Here is an 18,547-nt window from a genome sequence, read left to right on the forward strand (position 1 = left end):
TTTGTTTTAGATTCCGTCTCTCACAGTTGAAGTGTACCTATGATAAAAATGACAGACCTCTACATGCTTTGTAAGTTGGAAAACCTGCAAAATCGGCAGTGTTTCAAATACTTGTTCTCCCCACTGTAAGGGAGTTGTACTCCAGCCTTAGGAGGTGGCGGTAATGCAACAAATTGGATGCCAACCGCCGTTAAATTTCATAGAAGAAGAAGTACACAGGGCAATAAATAACGTGAGCCAGTGGCACTGACCCGCATAAAAGCGCGTTTAAATCATCCAATAATCGAGCGCGTTTCACGTTTGCACTTTCACAACCAATCACGGGTAAGCTTTGTGAAACTGACATTTTCAAATGAGAGAATTTGTCTGCACTGTGGTGGGTGTTCAGGCAGGGTAGCTGTCGTGCAGTAAAATAATATTTTTTTTTTCTCCCCCATTGCCTTTCATTTCGCAAACGATTAGCTACATATTGCAGAGACGAGTGAGGTAAGATTGGCATTGCTTGAATTATCGTCCCTAGTGTTAGGTTTGTTTCATTATGCATTTTACTAGCCTGATAAAGTCGAGCCGATAGTTTACGTTAGCTAACAGAAGCTAGGTTATAAGACTACAGTAGCTGTGAAGTGTCGTAATGTTACAATACACAACTTGCGAGCTAGCACTACTGCTGTCTAACGTTAGTAGGTTACCTAAGTTAATTAGTTCCATATCTAACGTAACGTTAACAACAGCACAGTTACCGTTGACTAAAGTTCTTAACGCCGGTGTTGTGCCGAAAATCTCCCCCCACCCGGTCAGAATCCCCCACCCTTTTGCGTTCTGTTAGTTGAGATTTCTGCTGTTCACTCCGTTGTCCGTTTAGCCTACATTTCACTGATCTTAGAAAGCGTTTTTTTCTGTTTGGCCAATTGTTTCAAGTGTATGTGGCGGTTCTAGCTTGTCTGGACCCCTCCGCGCAATCGGGGGCGCCCGGTGCCGCTGCCTATGTCGCCCGTACCTAAATCCAACACGGATTTTTGTATTAATCTATAAATAAATCTCTGCTAAAATTCGTCATCTCTCCCATTTCTTATTCGACTAGTATTTTTGAAAGTGTAAGGATAAATTCAGCCATAGTAGTTCTGAAATGTGTATTGCATGCTAACATTTTACTCCCTCTGTTTTGATATAAAACACACACACATACTTTCGGCTGCCTATCCTGACGAAGATTGTTTTATAGAACGTATTTGACTGTGCGCCAGGAAATTAGAGGGGGATAATTCTGTCAGGGGTTTCGGCACAACACCAAGGTCCTCTACTCTGACAATTATTCTACTGATGAATTACTAGATACGACCTCTGTTTACTCTTATCTAGTCAGCATTGTAAATTAGGCTATTTTTATTAAGCAGGGCAAACCCGTTGGCAGTTTTTAGCAGGGCAAACCGGTTTTGGTGTTTTTTGCTATCAAAATTAATCAATCGCAGCACGTCTTGTAATCTCTTTTTGCCTGATCAAGTACAATGCCATTGGAAATTACTCTGAACATGCATTGCATTTGGAAAGTTTACAGACTCCTTGACTTTTTCAAAATGTTTACTTTACAGTCTTGTCCTAAAATTGATTAAATTGTTTCCCCACTTCAATCTAAACACACTATCCCATAATGACAAAGCAAAAATAGGTTCAGAAAATTTAGCAAATGTACTAAACTATTTTAAATGTAAATATTTAGACCCCTTACTCAATACTTTGTTAGTACATTTGACAGCAACTACAGCCTCAAGTCTTCTTGGGTATAACACTACATTCTTGGCACACCTGTATTTCGGCAGTTTCTCCCATTCTTCTCTGCAGTTACTTTCAACTTCTGTCAGGTTGGATGTGGAGCTTTGCTGCAAAACTATTTTTCAGCTCTCTCCAAAGATGTTTGATCGGGTTCAAGTCCGGCCTCTGGCTGGGCCACTCAAGAACATTCTGAGACTTATCCCAAAGCCAAGATAACGCAGGAGTGGCTGTGTTCTTAAAGTCATTGTCCTGTTAAAAGGTGAACCTTTGCCCCAGTCTGAGGTCCTGAGTGCTCTGGAGCAGGTTTTCATAAGGATCTCTTTACTTCGCTCCATTAATCTTTGCCTCTATCCTGACTATTATTCCAGTCCCTGTCGCAGAAAAGGATGCATTACAATTTCTCTCATTCACTTTTGCTTGTAAATGTCCACACTCACTGAAAATTACTTTCGGTAGCTTATAACTATGCTTTTATTAATAGCTGGGTTTGCCGGTCTTTGCATTTTGTTTGTTAACATTTAGCTAAGTGTGTGATTTTGTTATTTAAACACTTCTTTTTTTAAATATATTTTTTGCCCTATGGGCTTTTCCTTAGTGCCCCCTTGTGTGATATGCTGTTAATACTGTAAATCCTGGGATGTGAGAAGGATGTTATGACAATGTGAAAAGCTGCATACCACCCAAGCCTACATTCAACATTAATTTACAATGGCATTGTACTTAATCAGGTAACTGCTGAATGTCTCCAAACATGTGATTTGACTTTGATATACCAGAAATCATCAAAACTGCCTACAACTGTTGGCCATTGTTCGAATCTGGTCTGTTTTTGTCAAACGACAAAATGCATGCAAACTAGTATGATACGTCTTCATACTAGCTATGTCAGAGAAATTCATATTTCTGACTAACTATTCTAGCTAAGACCCTTACAATTATTTTTGTTGCAATGAATATGTGCAAGTGTTTTCTCCTTACCAACAGTATCATCTAGGTTATCATTTTGAAGTGAATCCACACAAATCATCATGGGAGACGACAGTGACTGGATGAAGTTACCAGTCGATCAGAAATGTGAACACAAGGTGACTCTCATCAGTTATTCTTCGGCATCTTCTGCTCCTTTATGGTCCCTTTTGTGATACAGGTTGAAGGTTGGATTTCAGTTGGTTGTGGGTAATGCACCATAAAAGCAAATTCAGAACATTAACTCGGCTTTATAGCTAACGTTACTCTAGCACCGTTCCACTTTTAACCCCTTATTGTCCCTATTTGCTGTCCCAGGTATGGAAAGCCAGGCTGAATGGGTATGAAGAGGCCCTGAAGCTCTTCCAGAGGATTGATGATACGAGTCCAGAATGGGCCAAGTACCAGGGAATCATCAAGAAGTTTGTGACGGACTCAAACTCAGTGGCCCAGCTCAAAGGACTGGAGGCTGTTCTGGCTTATGTAGAGAATGCACACGTGGCTTCTAGGTAAGGGGATGAAAAAATACGAAATATTGTGTAGGACTAGATTATTATGAATTAATCATACAGAAATATCACTTTAAACATCTCCAAAGCAATTGCCCTTCTATGGTGTGGGAAGCGCTGACTCGCTGCCCTTTTCTATTATCAAGACATCTGCTGGTTACTAACTGGTTTCAGTCGACTAGAACTCATGACAAAAGAGCCTTCATGCATAGCCTTTATTTTTACCCATAAGACTAAGAGTAAAATGCCCCTTGGGACCAATATTCTACTCGGAGATGTTTTGTGGGTACGGCCCAGGGAGTTTTTCCTGACCAACTATGGCTATGTCCTGGATTATTTCCTTCTGGTCAGGTAAAACTCCTGGATCCTAGTTCTTGCGAAATAGATTGACTATTTTTGTTTTAACCTATCTATTGTTGCTCTACAGGACGGTGGGTGAGGTGTTGTCAGGTGTGGTGTGTAAGGTATTCAACCAGCCTAAGGCGCGGGCCAAAGAGCTGGCCTCAGACATCTGCCTCATGTACATAGAGATTGAGAAAGCCGACATTGTACAGGAGGAGCTCATCAAAGGATTAGAGAACAAGAACCCTAAAGTAGTCGTCGCTTGTGTGGAGACCATACGCAGGGCACTCTGGTGAGACATAGCACTGGAGCAGTAGAGAAAGAATGTGTTCTTATCCTGGATAAGCACTAAATACTGGTACTTTTAAATACTGGTGATTGAGGAGACTTGACATGTTGGATCTTTTACCAAAGACTACACATGCCCAATTTTGGGATTAAGACATGCTCATGTTTTGCATGTACCACCTGCTTTGATTAAATGTAACGCAAAACAATAATGAAACTTCATTAATGTGCTTGTCTCCTTCCTTAGTGAATTTGGATCCAAGACTGTGACCCTAAAGCCCATAATTAAAGTGTTGCCAAAGCTCTTTGAGTCCAGAGAAAAGGCAGTCCGACATGAGGCCAAACTGCTGGCTGTGGAGGTCTACAGGTGGATCAGGGACTCACTACGACCTCCTCTTCAAAACATCAACTCTGTACAGGTGAGGGTTAAGGGTTGATCCAAACATGGTATTTCATCATTACCTGAATGTGAAGAGCGGCTCAGCGTTGTTGCTGTGCATTGGAAAGTCTTCCACGAAGATGTCTTTGAACAGTGTTTTGGACAGAATCTCCCAGGACATTTTTGCTATTGGACAGGGATTCCCAAACTCAGCCCTGGGGCCCCTCCTTGGGTGCATGTAATGTTTTTTTGCCCTAGCACTACACAGCTAATTCAAATAATCATAGCTTGTTTGAGAGTTGGTTATTTGAATCCGCTGTGTAGTGCTAGGGCAAAAAACAAAATGTGCACTGGGGGGGCAGGTTGTTATAATGCTGCTGTGTGTGTATATGTATGTAACCTGACCAATTTCACATATAAATGTAGTTATAGATCTGCCATTCTAATTGAAAGCAAGTCTAAGAAACGGTAGATCTGTTCTGTGCACTTTCTGTTTCCCGTTCTTAAGTATAGTTTTTGAGTCATACTTTCGGTATTTTATACCAGCTGAAAATATAATATTTTTGATTATAGAAAAGAGATTTCACAGCGGTTTATATGGTACAATGATTCTCTACACAATGACTGCTTGTTTGGTCACAAACTGAAATTAGGCAAACTTAGTATTTTAGTAACCAGGAAATAGCGGTGTGATTGATGCGTATTGCACTTTTTTTTAAATTAGTTTTTGTCTTGGTTACTCACTATGCTGGGGAATTGACTGTGCAAGGCCCTTTTGCTTTTGACAAACTTGATAATTATTGTGGTTGGTGTCTTTATATAAAGAGCCCTTTTTTTGTAAACAAGCATACACCACAATGCCTGTGTATATGTAAGCCTATGTCTCTCTCCCCGCGTGTCCCCAGTTGAAGGAGCTGGAGGAGGAGTGGGTGAAGGTGCCGTCGTCGGCCCCCAGACAAAGTCGTTTCCTACGCTCCCAGCAGGACCTGAGGACCAAGTTCGAGGAACAGCAGGCCGTGGCAGGGTCCGACGGAGACTGTGAGGACGTAGCAGACTCTGCTCCTCAGGTGGACCCCTATGAGCTTCAGGACCCAGTGGAGATACTCTCCAAACTGCCCAAAGACTTCTACGTGAAGATTGTAAGCACACACCTTACTGGGCATGGTCGTTAGTTGTGCGGTATCCAGATTCTCATATCGTCATACCGTCCTTCTCATCCTGGCATTTACGGTATTATCGGTTTAGTACACATGGGTGCGCCAATGCACCAATGCACACTAGAATATACACAGCAAAGTAATTTGCTAATACAACACCTTCAAGTAAGCATTTTACATCACATCCAGCAGGTAAGAGATTTGAGGCTGCTATTTTCCATCTTTCATGAGTGCTAGAACTGGCTTTATTCATACGGCAGTGGATAACTCAACATAATTACCTCCTGAAGGTATGCTAGCCATTTACTTATATGAAGGTCATGTGGTGGCAACCAGCGCCGAACAAGTTTTTATTTATCCATTTTTTGGCAGCAGTCAACCCAGCCAGCCAAACTTTTCACTCTTTCTAATTCAGCTGCATACCTGTATAATCGTTATGCAACAGCATAATTGGTTCTAGTGGTACAATCATGTCAGAGAATATACAACACTTTCCTCCAACTCATAATCCTCAGGACAATCCCATAGCATATGTTTGTATATTTCAAGTGAATTTAGGATACATGGGTCACAGTATGGGCTTTATGCCTGTTTTGCATTAAACAATTTTGCTGATTAAAAAATAATGGAAAGATCTGTTTTAGGCTAAGGCTCTAACATAACAATGTGGAGAAAGTCAAGGGGTCTGAATACTTTCTGAAGGCTGTGTGTGTGTGTATATAGCAGAATGTCATCTGCATATACAGTGGTTCTTACTTTAGAAGTTTAGACTTTATGCCACAACCATTTTTGGTAGATGGTGGCAGATTGTGGTAAATTCTGTCATTGCACCACACTATCACAAGGGGGAGTTAGAACGCTGATCTATCGGTAGTCTAATCTGGCACAAATGAACTGTCTTGTGTTTTCAGTCAGAGTTCCTCTTCTCTGGCACTAATGCCCTGAGAGTACAATGGGGGCGTTACACTTGACACGGAATGACAGTCCAGCGAGGGTTTGTCAGCATAGAACTGTGACTCATTTATAGGGATATGATATGAGAGGAACATTTTAATCAGTATAGGAGAAGCAATTATATTCTGATGTTGTGTTAAAGGCTTTGGCAACAAAATGAATAATGTTGGGGATACATAGGGAATGGACTTGAGTGTATGCCATTCGTAGAATCCATCGCAACAGGGTTAGCATAACACACAAACCATATCGATAAAATTATTTCCCAAACCAAATTTCTCCAAGTCCACAAGTACTGCCTGTCAAAAGCATTCTCAGCTTCTAGAGACAGCACACTGTCCTGCTGTTTTGTTTTAATGTATTACATGCATTAATCAACTGACATTGTCAACTGCAAGGTGGCGTTTCATACATCCTGACTGGTCCATTTGAATCAACTTATCCAAACACTTTTCCATCTGTAACGCCAATACAAGATATTGGATGATAATTTGCACAATCTTTGAGCTTTCCCTTTCTCTGGCAGTAGAGGGCTCCCGAAAGGCGCAGCGGTGTTAGACTATGCATCACAGTGCAAGAGGCGTCCCTGGTTAGAATCCAGGCTGTATCAGAGCCGTCTGGTTGGGAGTCCCATAGGGCGACGCACAATTGGCACAGCGTTAGCCGGGGTAGGCCGTCATTGTAAATAATAATTTTCTCTTAACTGACTTTATTAAATGGAGATTAATGCAGAGTTTGTATGCTCATAAAAATAACCCAAAATAATCAATCAATCAATGGCCGTCTCCAATAATATCGTTCCTAAAATGCCCCAAAAATGTATTAACACTTCAGGTGGAATGCCATTCGTCCCAAGTGACTTACCCTTTTTTTTTTTTTTTCACCTTTCAGTGCTGACTCCAGTTCTACGAATGAGAGAGCTCGGCTCAGATCCGCAGATTGCTTCTCATACAATAGACAAATCAAGATTATGTAAAAACTGCTTGCATTTGTCTAGCTCCAACTGGATAGAAGATTTATATAACTCCTTGTAAAAACACTGAAATGTTGCATTAATTTCCTGTGGAACAGAAAGTAAACCTTTTGACAGGGATTGAATAGTCTATAGAAGTACAAGATTCACTTTGTTTAAATTAAGGCTAGAAGCTTGCTTGGCTTGCTCCCATTTAAAATAATAGTTCTACCTCTATGCATGAGCTCAGCTCTCCTCTTTTTAAATCATTCAGTTCATTTAACCACCTTCAAATCATTGACATTATTTGAATAATTCCTTTTCAGGATCTTTTCAAGTGATACATTTTTTTTCTCCAATAACTTGATTCTGTGATTCCTGGCTTTGAGGTGAGATGCCAAATATTATGTAGTCTGATAAACCCTTTAGTTAGCCGTCCATGTAAACCTTGGGTCCTCAACCGAGTCCTTGATTTTTTTGTTGTTGCCACAAACGATTCGTTTTGAGGAAGGTTTGTATTAAAACGCAAATGTTTTATTCACAAAGCTCACATCCACTTGGGTAACTAGGAGATTATGATCTGAAAGAGTCGCAGGCAATATTTCTATTGGCATGACGCACATACTTAGAGTACGCTTGAATAGAAAACTATAAATTCTACAGTATGATTTTGTGATATGCAGGAAAAACATGCCCGCATTCTAAACTCGCCACTCATCAGCAATATTGAGATGTTCCGTCATTGCGTTCAACGCTAATGATGCTGATTGTTGGGCATGTGAAAACGTTTGCGTGGATCTATCAAGCTTGAGATTGAAAACTGCATTCATATCTGCCCTTATGACCAATTCGCACTCAGTGTTAACAATTCTTTGGTAAGCCCAGGGAAAAAGCTGTCCTCAAACAGCAGGTGCATAGATACACATGCTACTTTCTTGTCCTATATAGACATGCAAATGTAAGCTAAGCGGCCTGAAGTGTCCTTGCCAGTCTTTTTGTTAACTAAAGTTAACAACGAGGTGATAAACACTAATCACCCCAAAAGCTAGCAACATCAACCCCCTACTAATCACGGTCCAACTTCAACATGCCTCCATTTCAGTGTTGTTGAAACATTAGGTTGCCCGATTTGCTACAAATCCATGAGTTCAAACAGTGAACCATATTTTTTTTTAAAATCCGGTACTAAATTATGAAATCCAATAATCAACCAGTTGAACCAGCCTCCAGCTCTGCCAGTGAGCTAATATTAAGCCTCATCTCCAATCGTGAAAGAAAGCGTCCCACAATCTTTTGGGGTGCTGGTACTAGAAGTTCTTGTCCAAAACAAAAGTTGTGTCGTCAAATAAACGTTTGCTTCATCTTTACCTCCCAGTTGTTCCCGTTTCATGGGGGGTGTAGACCTGTCGCTGGGCAGACTTTTCTGAAATTCCTGCCCCTCTTGCCGAGATGGAGAGCTGCTCACTGTTGAAAGTAAGTCACAGGGTGGCGAGATAGATCAGAAAAGAGGGTTTGCCCTGCAACGTATGTTTCTCCTGGCATTTTGGATGGGGGCATTCTGTCTTGCTTCATTCGCTCCTTGTAGAATAGCCTTGGTGTCTGAACCTTGAAGACCATGGTCTGGGGGTTGTCCTTTGCATTTTGGTTGCTGATCCTGTGGGCAATTTCCATTTGGATCGAAGTAGTACAAAATGATGGAATCCATTTGGGAAGGATTTCTTGAGGGAAAGCAGTTGCATCACCTCCCTCCCGGTCTGTAGCAATCCCCGTGACCATCACGTTATTATGTCTGTCTTGATCCTCAAGCGATGTCATTTTGTACCACATCTTCTCAAGTTCCAAAGTGCAGAGGTTCACATCCCTTTTTAAGCCCCTTGCCTCGGTCTGAATGTGTTTCACCTTTTCTATTAGCGCTCAAACTGATCCCATGTGGGTGTCTAACTTTTCTTGCAAGGTAGCAACTTGTTCCCTTTCTCCTTGAATTGCTGCACATGTACCCACCGCCTCCATCTGGTCTTGTTCAGCTAAAGCTAGCATCAGTGGGAACTTCAGTTTTCTGGCGTATAGTTGCCATTTTGGTGTGCAAACCCATGTTTTTTGACCCTAGACTTTTCCACTGACATTTAAACTAGAAAGTATAAGAAGTTGAAGTAACCCTGAATTAAATGAGGACTTGTCGGCAGGAGCCTCAGTCTTTTGACCTTTGCGTCTGTAGGTCATGTGAGCTGGTGTACACGCTGTTTGTGGAGTCTTGAGTTGCTAGGGCAACGGGCCTGCTTGCTCTGATCGTGGAAGATGGCGGAGGAGCAGATGGGCTGACAGGCAAAAAAAACACGGACATCAAGATGCAGAACTCATCCAAAGGGCTTTGACCTCTCAAACACGGCAGAAAGCCAACGCAATATGATGCCCCATCTAATTCAGCCACTTCGATAACTACCAAGTCAAACTTAGGTTGGTATTCTGCTTATCGTGCAGGGATTTTTTTTTACTCTTATCTTGCTGCGTTTTGTAAACTCAGATCTAAAATGCTTCATGTAATTTGTGCTTGGCATCAGAATAATTTTGTGCTTGTTGCACTTTTCCACTCAAATAAGTATTTTCGGTGTAGCCAGTCTACTTTTCTCTGGTAAATGTTAAATTAACTTTAAGAAAAACATTAGGAAATGTAGCTGACTACATTCTTTCTATGATAAACAGATGATGGCGACGCATTTGTTTTTGAAAAAAGACCTTGTGTGCTCATTTTACGTGTCTGCCGGCCAAATAGTTGTACTTCCGTTGTCATTTGATGAAAATTCAGCTATTTTTCTGCCTAATGTGTTGTGCTAATATATTTTCTGTGAAGGGGAAACTGTAGTTGCATGTCCCTGATCACTATTGATGCAAAAAAGCACTTGGCTACCAATGTAAAATGCGACCCCTGGTCTATTTTATAGCTGGACTCACCTGCTCCTGCTTTCTCCCATTGTGCTATTTACAAACACACGTGATTGTAAGCTTCGTAATGTGACTGGTGAAGTGAACGCAATCTGCTTCATTTAACATATTGCAAAATTTGACTGCAGGTATTTAAAGTATGTACAAAATATTACTTTTTAGTTCTCTTCAAATAGTTTTGACTGTTGGAAAAACCATCCCGTGGCTATTTTACCAAATATTCCCAAGCCTCAATGGTCGTGTCCGGATTCCCATACTTGTGGCTTAAATAGTAGGGCAAAATGTTTGCCGGGATGTTGTACGCATTTTGGCTTTTCATCTAATATGAATTCACGCCATGCTCTTGAGGAACCAAATCTTCTTTTGACAACCGCTGATAATCCGATAAAGGGACGGACTGTATCAAAATGAATGCGGGACACGCAATAAATAGCGCATTTAGGTGACACATTTGCAGTATGGGTGAGCCTAGTATGTTATTTGTTGCATACTGCATAAATGTTTACTAAACAGTACATTGTAAATAATGTAGTAGCGAGTGGTCACGGCCTGTCTTTTATAATCAAATCTTACCTGCGCAAAGCTTACACAAACTAAAGCTGTGGAGCTGATACTCAATTTGTCATTGTTGTGTATTGGGCCTGTGACTGAGTCTCCCTCTGTCACTGTAGGAGGCAAAGAAATGGCAAGAGAGGAAAGAGGCCCTGGAGGCCTTGGCGATGCTGGCTAAACACCCCAAACTGGATAATGGCGACTATGGCGATGTGGTTCGAGCACTCAAAAGGGTAGGCAACTCTGAGTGAGTGAAGTTGCAGTATGTATACAGTGCACTGACTACCCACTTAAACTCTCAATTGTTTGTCTATTTGTAGGTCATTGGTAAAGACACCAATGTTATTCTGGTGTCGCTCGCTGCAAAATGCCTGGCTGGATTGGCCTTCGGACTCAGGAAGAACTTTGGGACGTATGCAGGCAATGTAAGAGCTCCCTTTTAGATGGTTACTGAGAAACTAGAGATGCTTAAGATATTGCTTTACTGTGTAAGACTCTTCACCGGAAACGGTTTGCTAATCTCCAATTTTGACTGATTTGGTTATTTTAAAATGTTTCTTTTCCTCAAGGTGGTGCCAACTATTTTGGACAAATTTAAGGAGAAGAAACCTGCTGTGGTCCAGTCCCTGCAAGAGGCCATCGACGCAGTCTTCCTGACGGTGAGTGGGCAGATTATTCCAACTGATTATACTTTTGGTTCATAGCTTACTATGCACTTTAAATCGGTCAATGCTGTGTGAGCCTGTGTTATTGAAGGATCTGCACCAGTATCTCTTGGGCCATAGATCTCAACACAAAGTATAGTTGACTGTTAATGTGAAATCTGTTTATGTAGCTGGTCTCTCCGGTCCTTTGTGTAGGCCTTGTGCTAATCAACAGTAATTGTTTTCTTTCTATAGTTGTCATTTGAGAAGCAGATGTATGCTTGTCTAGATGGTCAATGCATGTGATTCTCTGTGGGCATGCACACCTATTAATAATTTAATATTAATAAAGGGCAAGGAAATAATAATTTCCTTCACTTAGAATTTACTCTAGCTTTTTAATGTGGATCGATGTTTAATTAGTCAAATGTAATTAAGACTCCATTAGAGGAGCAAATCCCACCTTGATCTATGTTAATTGGTAAGAGTTAAGCTATTTGCTTTTTGCATGGGTCTGAACTTTCCAAGATAACCAAGATAACAGACAAGCCAGCATGTATTTCATATCACTTTACCCACAAATTGTTGAAGGGTAAAACAAAAAAAGTGAAATAGAAAAACAGGGTAATGGTCTGATTGTTCTCTTCAGACCACTCTCCAGAACCTGAGCGAGGACATGCTGGCTGTGATGGACAACAAGAACCCGTCCATCAAGCAGCAGGCCTCTCTGTTCCTGACCAGGAGTATCTGTCTTTCTACCCCTTCCACCCTGCCCAAGAGCCTGCTCAAACCCCTCTGTGCTGCTCTGCTCAAGGTTGGTCTCACCCATCCTGTAGGTCTCTAACTGTACATGTCCACTGGGGGAAAATATTATGTGAACATGCAATGTTCAGAGTTAAACTTCACAAATGTTCACAAAATTAAGGTTATTGGTTGGTCGGGTGAAGTATTATACACCCCCAACATAGGGCTGAGCAATATGGCCAAAATATAATATGCATTTTATGTTTTTGAATAATACAAGTTCTAAATTTGGTTTGAGGAGTTCGTGACCCTAGGGTGGCAACACATGCATTCAATGGTCTTTCTCCATTCTGATTGATTTATACTGTTTAATTCTACTTCAACCCAAAATAATTGATAAATTCCTACACATTTGAGAATTTCCACACTGCTATGTAGGGCTGCATGATATGGGTGAACAATCTAGGCCTTATTTTTAGCCAAACACTTCGGTGAACTGTTGGAATCATGGAAATAGAATGATTATTCTATAGTTAGAACATAGTATTGGGGACTTTGAATACAGTGTTTTGACATGCCAATGAAAAATGCCAGGGGGAAGTTATTGTAACAGGGTACGAACCTGTGTTTCCTAGGGGACCCTATAATCTTTGGCTACATTGAAAGTTTTCTCTTAGCTACTTCATGTAGCTCACATATTCATGCTTTGCCTAGTCCTCTTTGATTTTTAGAAGATACTCTTGCACAAACATGCAGATTTAGGTCTACAGCATCGCTGAAGTTTAAAGCCTGTATAGCTAATAACAATTGCTCTGACTCAAGCTAGCTAATAAACGTACTAACTAGAAATTAGCATTAGCGGCTAACACAATTTAGGTCAAACTTGCTAAGAAAAGACATACTAGCAGTTTGCAAATGTAAGAAACACAAACTAATAGTGTAATTACTGACCACTAGTGGATTTATATTAAGAAGAAATGTGAAAAGCATTGTCAACAATGTTGCATGTTCTGCATTGACCATGCACTCTGAACGCAAGTCATGTTTGCGGAACAACAAATGCACTTCTTGAGGGGTGGGGCTAGGTCTGTGTGGAAAGAGGCATGTTTAGAGTGAGCGGAGCGAGATGACTCAAGGATCGATGTAAACTATAAAAATGGACGTTACACACGGCGTATCCCATTAAACAAACCAAACATTTAAATACCGTTATAGAAGGTAATAGACCCTATGATTTTTTTTCAACGCCGATACCGATTATTTGAGGACCAAAAAAGCTGATACCGATTACTCGGTCAATTTAAAAAAATTATAAAAAAAAAAATATAAAAAAAAAAAAAATATATATATATATATATATATATATATAGTTGTACATTTTATTTGTAATAGTGACAATTACAACAATACTGAATGAACACTTATTTTAACTTAATATAATACATCAATAAAATCAATTTAGCCTCAAATAAATAATGAAATCAATTTGGTTTAAATAATGCAGAAACAAGTGTTGGAGAAGAAAGTAAAAGTGCAATATGTGCCATGTAAGAAAGCTAACGTTTCAGTTCCTTGCTCAGAACATGAGAACATATGAAAGCTGGTGGTTCCTTTTAACATGAGCCTTCAATATTCCCAGGTAAGAGGTTTTAGGTTGTAGGAATTATAAGACTATTTCTCTCTATACCATTTGTATTTCATTAACCTTTGCATATTGGATGTTCTTGTAGGCACTTTAGTATTGCCAGTGTAACAGTATAGCTTCCGTCCCTCTCCTCGCTCCCACCTCTGCTCGAACCAGGAACACATCGACAACAGCCACCACATCGAAGCAGCGTTACCCATGCAGAGCAAGGGAAACAACCACTCCAAGTCTCAGAGCGAGTGACGTCACCGATTGAAATGCTATTAGTGTGCACCCCGCTAACTAGCTAGCCATTTCACATTGGTTGCAGACGCCTAATCTCGCGAGTTGATAGGCTTGAAGTCATAAACAGCGCAATGCTTGACGCACAACGAAGAGCTGCTGGCAAAATGCACGAAAGTGCTGTTTGAATTAATGCTTACGAGCTTGCTACTGCCTACCACCGCTCAGTCAGACTGCTCTATCAAATCATACTTAGTTATAGCATAATAACACACAGAAATACGAGCCTTGGGTCAAGAAATTCTGGGAAATTAAGTGGCCCAAACTGTTACATATACACTGACTCTGCATGCAATGAACGCAAGAGAAGTGACACAATTTCACCTGGTTAATATTGCCTGCTAACCTGGATTTCTTTTAGCTAAATATGCAGGTTTAAAAATATGTACTTGTGTATTGATTTTAAGAAAGGCATTGATGTTTATGGTTAGGTACACATTGGAGCAACGACGGTCCTTTTTCAGAATACGCACCGTAGTAAGAGCTAGTAATATCATCATCCATGTGTAGTTAACTAGTGATTATGATTGTTTTTATAAGATAAGTTAAATGCTAGCTAGCAACTTAACGTGGCTTCTTACTGCATTTACGTAACAGGCAGTCTCCTTGTTGAGTGCAATGAGAGGCAGGTGGTTAGAGCGTTGGAGTAGTTAACTGTAAGGTTGCAAGATTGAATCCCCGAGCTGACAAGGTACAAATCTGTCATTCTGCCCCTGAATTGGCAGTTGAACCACCGTTCCTAGTCCGTCATAGAAAATAAGAATGTGTTAACTGACTTGCCTAGTTAAATAAAGATTAAATAAAGGTGTTACATTTTTTATTTTTTTTATTTGCCTTTAATCGGTGTCCAAAAATACAGATTTCTGATTGTTATAACTTGAAATCGGCCCTAATTAATCGACCTCTAGTTTAAACCCAATTCCGGTATATTGTAAAATACTGCCCAGCCCTAACCCCACACTTATTTCTATAAATCCCCATTTGAATATGGCTCTGTCTTGATGTTTGACATATTGTGGGTTGTTTCTTCATTGCAGCAAGTGAATGACCCTGCTCCAGAGGTGAGAGATGCTGCGATCATGGCTCTAGGCACGGCCATGAAGGTGGCGGGAGAGAAAGCGGTTAACCCCTTCCTAGCAGACCTCGACAAACTCAAGGTTGACAAGGTGAGGTGTGTGTGTGTGTACATGCGTACAGTTGAAGTCTGAAGCTTACGTACACCTTAGCCAAATACATTTATACTCAGTTTTCCACAATTCCTGACATTTAATCCACGTAAAAATACCCTGTTTTAGGCCAGTCAGGATCACCACTTTATTTTAAGAATGTGAAATGTCAGAATAATCGTAGAGAATTATTTATTTCAGCTTTTATTTCTCTTCATCACATTCCCAGTGGGTCAGAAGTTTACATGCACTCAATTAGCATTTGGTAGCATTGCCTTTAAATTGTTTAACTTGGGTCAAACATTTTGGGTAGCCTTCCACAAGCTTCCCACAATAAGTTGGGTGAATTTTGGCCCATTCCTCCTGACAGAGCTGGTGTACCTGAGTCAGGTTTGTAGGCCTCCTTTAACTTCCTGACTTAAACAAGCAGGAATGCATGATCAATATTCTGATTTGCACCCCAAAAATATAAAGCTTTGAATTAAATGACAAACTAGAATTTGCAGCTCGCACTGACGCAATCAATTTTAAAAAATTGTGTCCCAAGTGAATGGACGCAAAATAATCACTTCGGAGCCCTGCTTTTGGTCAACTTCAAATAAAATAGCTGTTGCAGTGTTTTCAGAGCCAGTTTGTGAAAATGTGTGTATTGTTTACATAAATCAGAGTTCTTTGTTTTAGATATGTCATTGTTATTGACCTTGGGCCATCCTGTTGCTCAGATTGGTAATATCCAAGTGTGTTCTCTTAATGCTATTTTTTCCTCTCAAAGATTAAAGCGATTGCGTCCAATGTGGAGCTGGCAGGAGGAAAGAAGGGAGGAGGAGTGGAGAAAGGGAAACCTGGCACCAAGGCACAGTCTGAGGCCCCAGCCAAACCCGCAGGGGCCCCCCAAAATGCCCCTTTGTATAAGGTGAGACGGCATGACCTGGCTCTTATTGTATGTTTCGTGTCTCCTTAGTGGGTTTGCATGTCACGGTGGTCCTTGTCAGGTTTGTTGCACAAAATGTTTGAAGGTGTCTTTTAGAAGGGTTGAATTGAACTTGAATCATTTGGACAATATAAACCACAGTAGAGGAGCTTGTTTTTCACTCTAACCAATAGAGCTTGAAAACCAGTCAAATCCATGGGAAAGATGCTAGGAGGTATTTACATTGAAGCGTTATTGTGTGATCCACTAAACCAGTGACTACTTAGTACCCAGAGCCCCAGGGACAGTTTATTTTTTGCTAAGCACAGAGCTTCAATATAAGACTGTGGTCAAAACCATGAAAGGTGGGGGGAGTTTAATGTTGAGGCTGGACTTATGGACAACCTGCTGGTGGTAATATTGCAATGAATACAGTGTGGAATAATGTAATCTCTGTTGACTGTGGTCATCTATGCTGTTCTATTCCACAGCAGTGGCTCCTAAATGGTGGGTTGCAGCCAGTGTTTGGTCATTGCTCAAGGATGGATTGGTTTTCCTCTTTAAATTGCTCTCAATGTACTTTTTAAATGTTTCCCTAATGTGTTATTTCCTGTTTGTAAAAATACAATTGTCTGTTTATTCTGAAATCTGGTTTGATGTGTTGTCTAGGATGTTGGCGTTGCTAAGAAAGGGAAGCCTGGGGCAGAAGGTGGAGCCAAGAGTAAGAAGCCTGCTGAAACAAAAGAGATCGTGGAGACTGAGCTCTCGGTGAGTACTCCCATCTTACTGATTTTGAAGTATCAAATAGTCCTCAATAAATTACTCAATATTAAATAGATACAAGTTGCAAATGACAGCGCCCCCCCTATGGTGCACTAATATTTAGCTCTGGAACAGGGTGCAATTTGTCAAAAGTACGTATTGACTGTTCTTAGGTGGAGGTGTGTGACGAGCTGGCTGCAGCGGTGTTGCCTGCCTCCTGTGTAAAGATGCTGGACAGCTCCAACTGGAAGGAGAGGCTGGCCAGCATGGAGGAATTTTACCAGGTCGGCAGCATTTATGTTTTCAAGTTCTCTTTGTTTCTCCCTATACTCTGTTACAACATTTGTTCTTGTAGTGTAAGTCTATTGAGTAGCCTTGCCCAGCCTTAGCTTGTGTGAGTAGTAATGGCTCATAGGAGCATATCTCCTGTTTCTGTATTGTGAGGCAGTTAGACGTAAGTGTACACCTCCTTGACAGGACGCTAATCTATCACCCCCAATCCATCTCCTAAATACTGAGTGTCAGGCAGACTCATCAGATCTAGGGTTGAATATTTTCCAAATATTTATTCTTGAGAATAAGTCTTTCTCCCAGGTAACCCGGTATTTCCCACCCAGACTAGAAGTGTCATTTTAAAGCATATAAATATACAGAACAAACAATTTATCCCAGAAACCCTAGACCATTCCAATTTGCATACCGCCCCAACAGATCCACAGAGGATGCAATCTCTATTGATCTCCACTCTGCCCTTTCCCAGCTGGACAAAAGGAACACCTATGCGAGAATGCTATTCTTTGACTACAGCTCAGCATTCAACACCATAGTGCTCTTAGCTCATCACTAAACTAAGATCCGTGGGACTAAGCACCTCCCTCTGCAAATGGATCCTGGACTCCCTAACGGGCTGCCCCTAGGTGGTGAGGTTAGGTAGCAACACATCCGCCACGCTCATCCTCAACACGGGTGCATGCTCAGTCCCCTCCTGTACTCCCTGTTCACTCATGACTGCACGACTCCAACACCAAGTTTGCCGATGACATAACAGTGGTAGGCCTGCTCACCGACAACGATGAGACAGCCTTTAGGGAGGAGGTCTGAGACCTAGCCGTGTGGTGCCAGGACAACCTCTTCCTCAACGTGATCAAGACTAAGGAGATTGTGAACAAGAAAAAGAGGAGCGAGCACACCCCCATTTTCATCGACGGGGCTGCAGTGGAGCAGGTTGAGAGCTTCAAGTTCCTTGGTGTACACAACACCAACAAACTAACATGGTCTAAGCACACAAGACAGTCGTGAAGAGGGCACGACAAAGCCTATTTTCCCCCCCGGGAGACTGAAAAGATTTGGCATGGGTCCTCAGATCCTCAAAAGGTTCTACAGCTGCGCTATCAAGAGTGGTCCTGACTGGTTTGGCAACTACTCGTCCTCCGACACCAAGGCACTACAGAGTGTAGTACGTACGACCCAGTTCATCACTGGAACAAAGCTTCCTGCCACCCAGGACCTCTACACCAAGTGGTGTCAGAGGAAGGCCCTAATAGACTCCAGCCACCCTAGTCATAGACTGTTCTCTCTGCTACTG

The 18,547-nt window shown here is 41.3% G+C and overlaps 1 protein-coding gene across 3 annotated transcripts in view; it reads left to right on the forward strand.

The window, feature by feature from the left end:
* Window positions 1-214: 214 nt before the first annotated feature.
* Window positions 215-18,547, forward strand: part of LOC110526152 (cytoskeleton-associated protein 5) — a 91,260-nt gene continuing 72,927 nt past the window's right edge. The window contains exons 1-15 of one of the 3 annotated variants that reach the window (XM_036980427.1): window positions 215-324; window positions 463-486; window positions 2,755-2,855; window positions 3,055-3,245; window positions 3,673-3,879; window positions 4,123-4,294; window positions 5,160-5,393; window positions 10,929-11,042; window positions 11,130-11,234; window positions 11,379-11,468; window positions 12,103-12,267; window positions 15,162-15,290; window positions 16,063-16,203; window positions 16,870-16,968; window positions 17,136-17,246. In XM_036980427.1, coding sequence (XP_036836322.1) covers window positions 2,799-2,855; window positions 3,055-3,245; window positions 3,673-3,879; window positions 4,123-4,294; window positions 5,160-5,393; window positions 10,929-11,042; window positions 11,130-11,234; window positions 11,379-11,468; window positions 12,103-12,267; window positions 15,162-15,290; window positions 16,063-16,203; window positions 16,870-16,968; window positions 17,136-17,246 — 1,815 coding nt within the window. In that variant the 5' untranslated portion in view covers window positions 215-324; window positions 463-486; window positions 2,755-2,798. The other 2 variants (XM_036980429.1, XM_036980428.1) reach the window with 2 other exon arrangements.

The sequence above is a fragment of the Oncorhynchus mykiss genome, chromosome 6 (genome assembly GCF_013265735.2).
Source record: "Oncorhynchus mykiss isolate Arlee chromosome 6, USDA_OmykA_1.1, whole genome shotgun sequence".
In the NCBI taxonomy this organism is placed as follows: domain Eukaryota; kingdom Metazoa; phylum Chordata; class Actinopteri; order Salmoniformes; family Salmonidae; genus Oncorhynchus; species Oncorhynchus mykiss.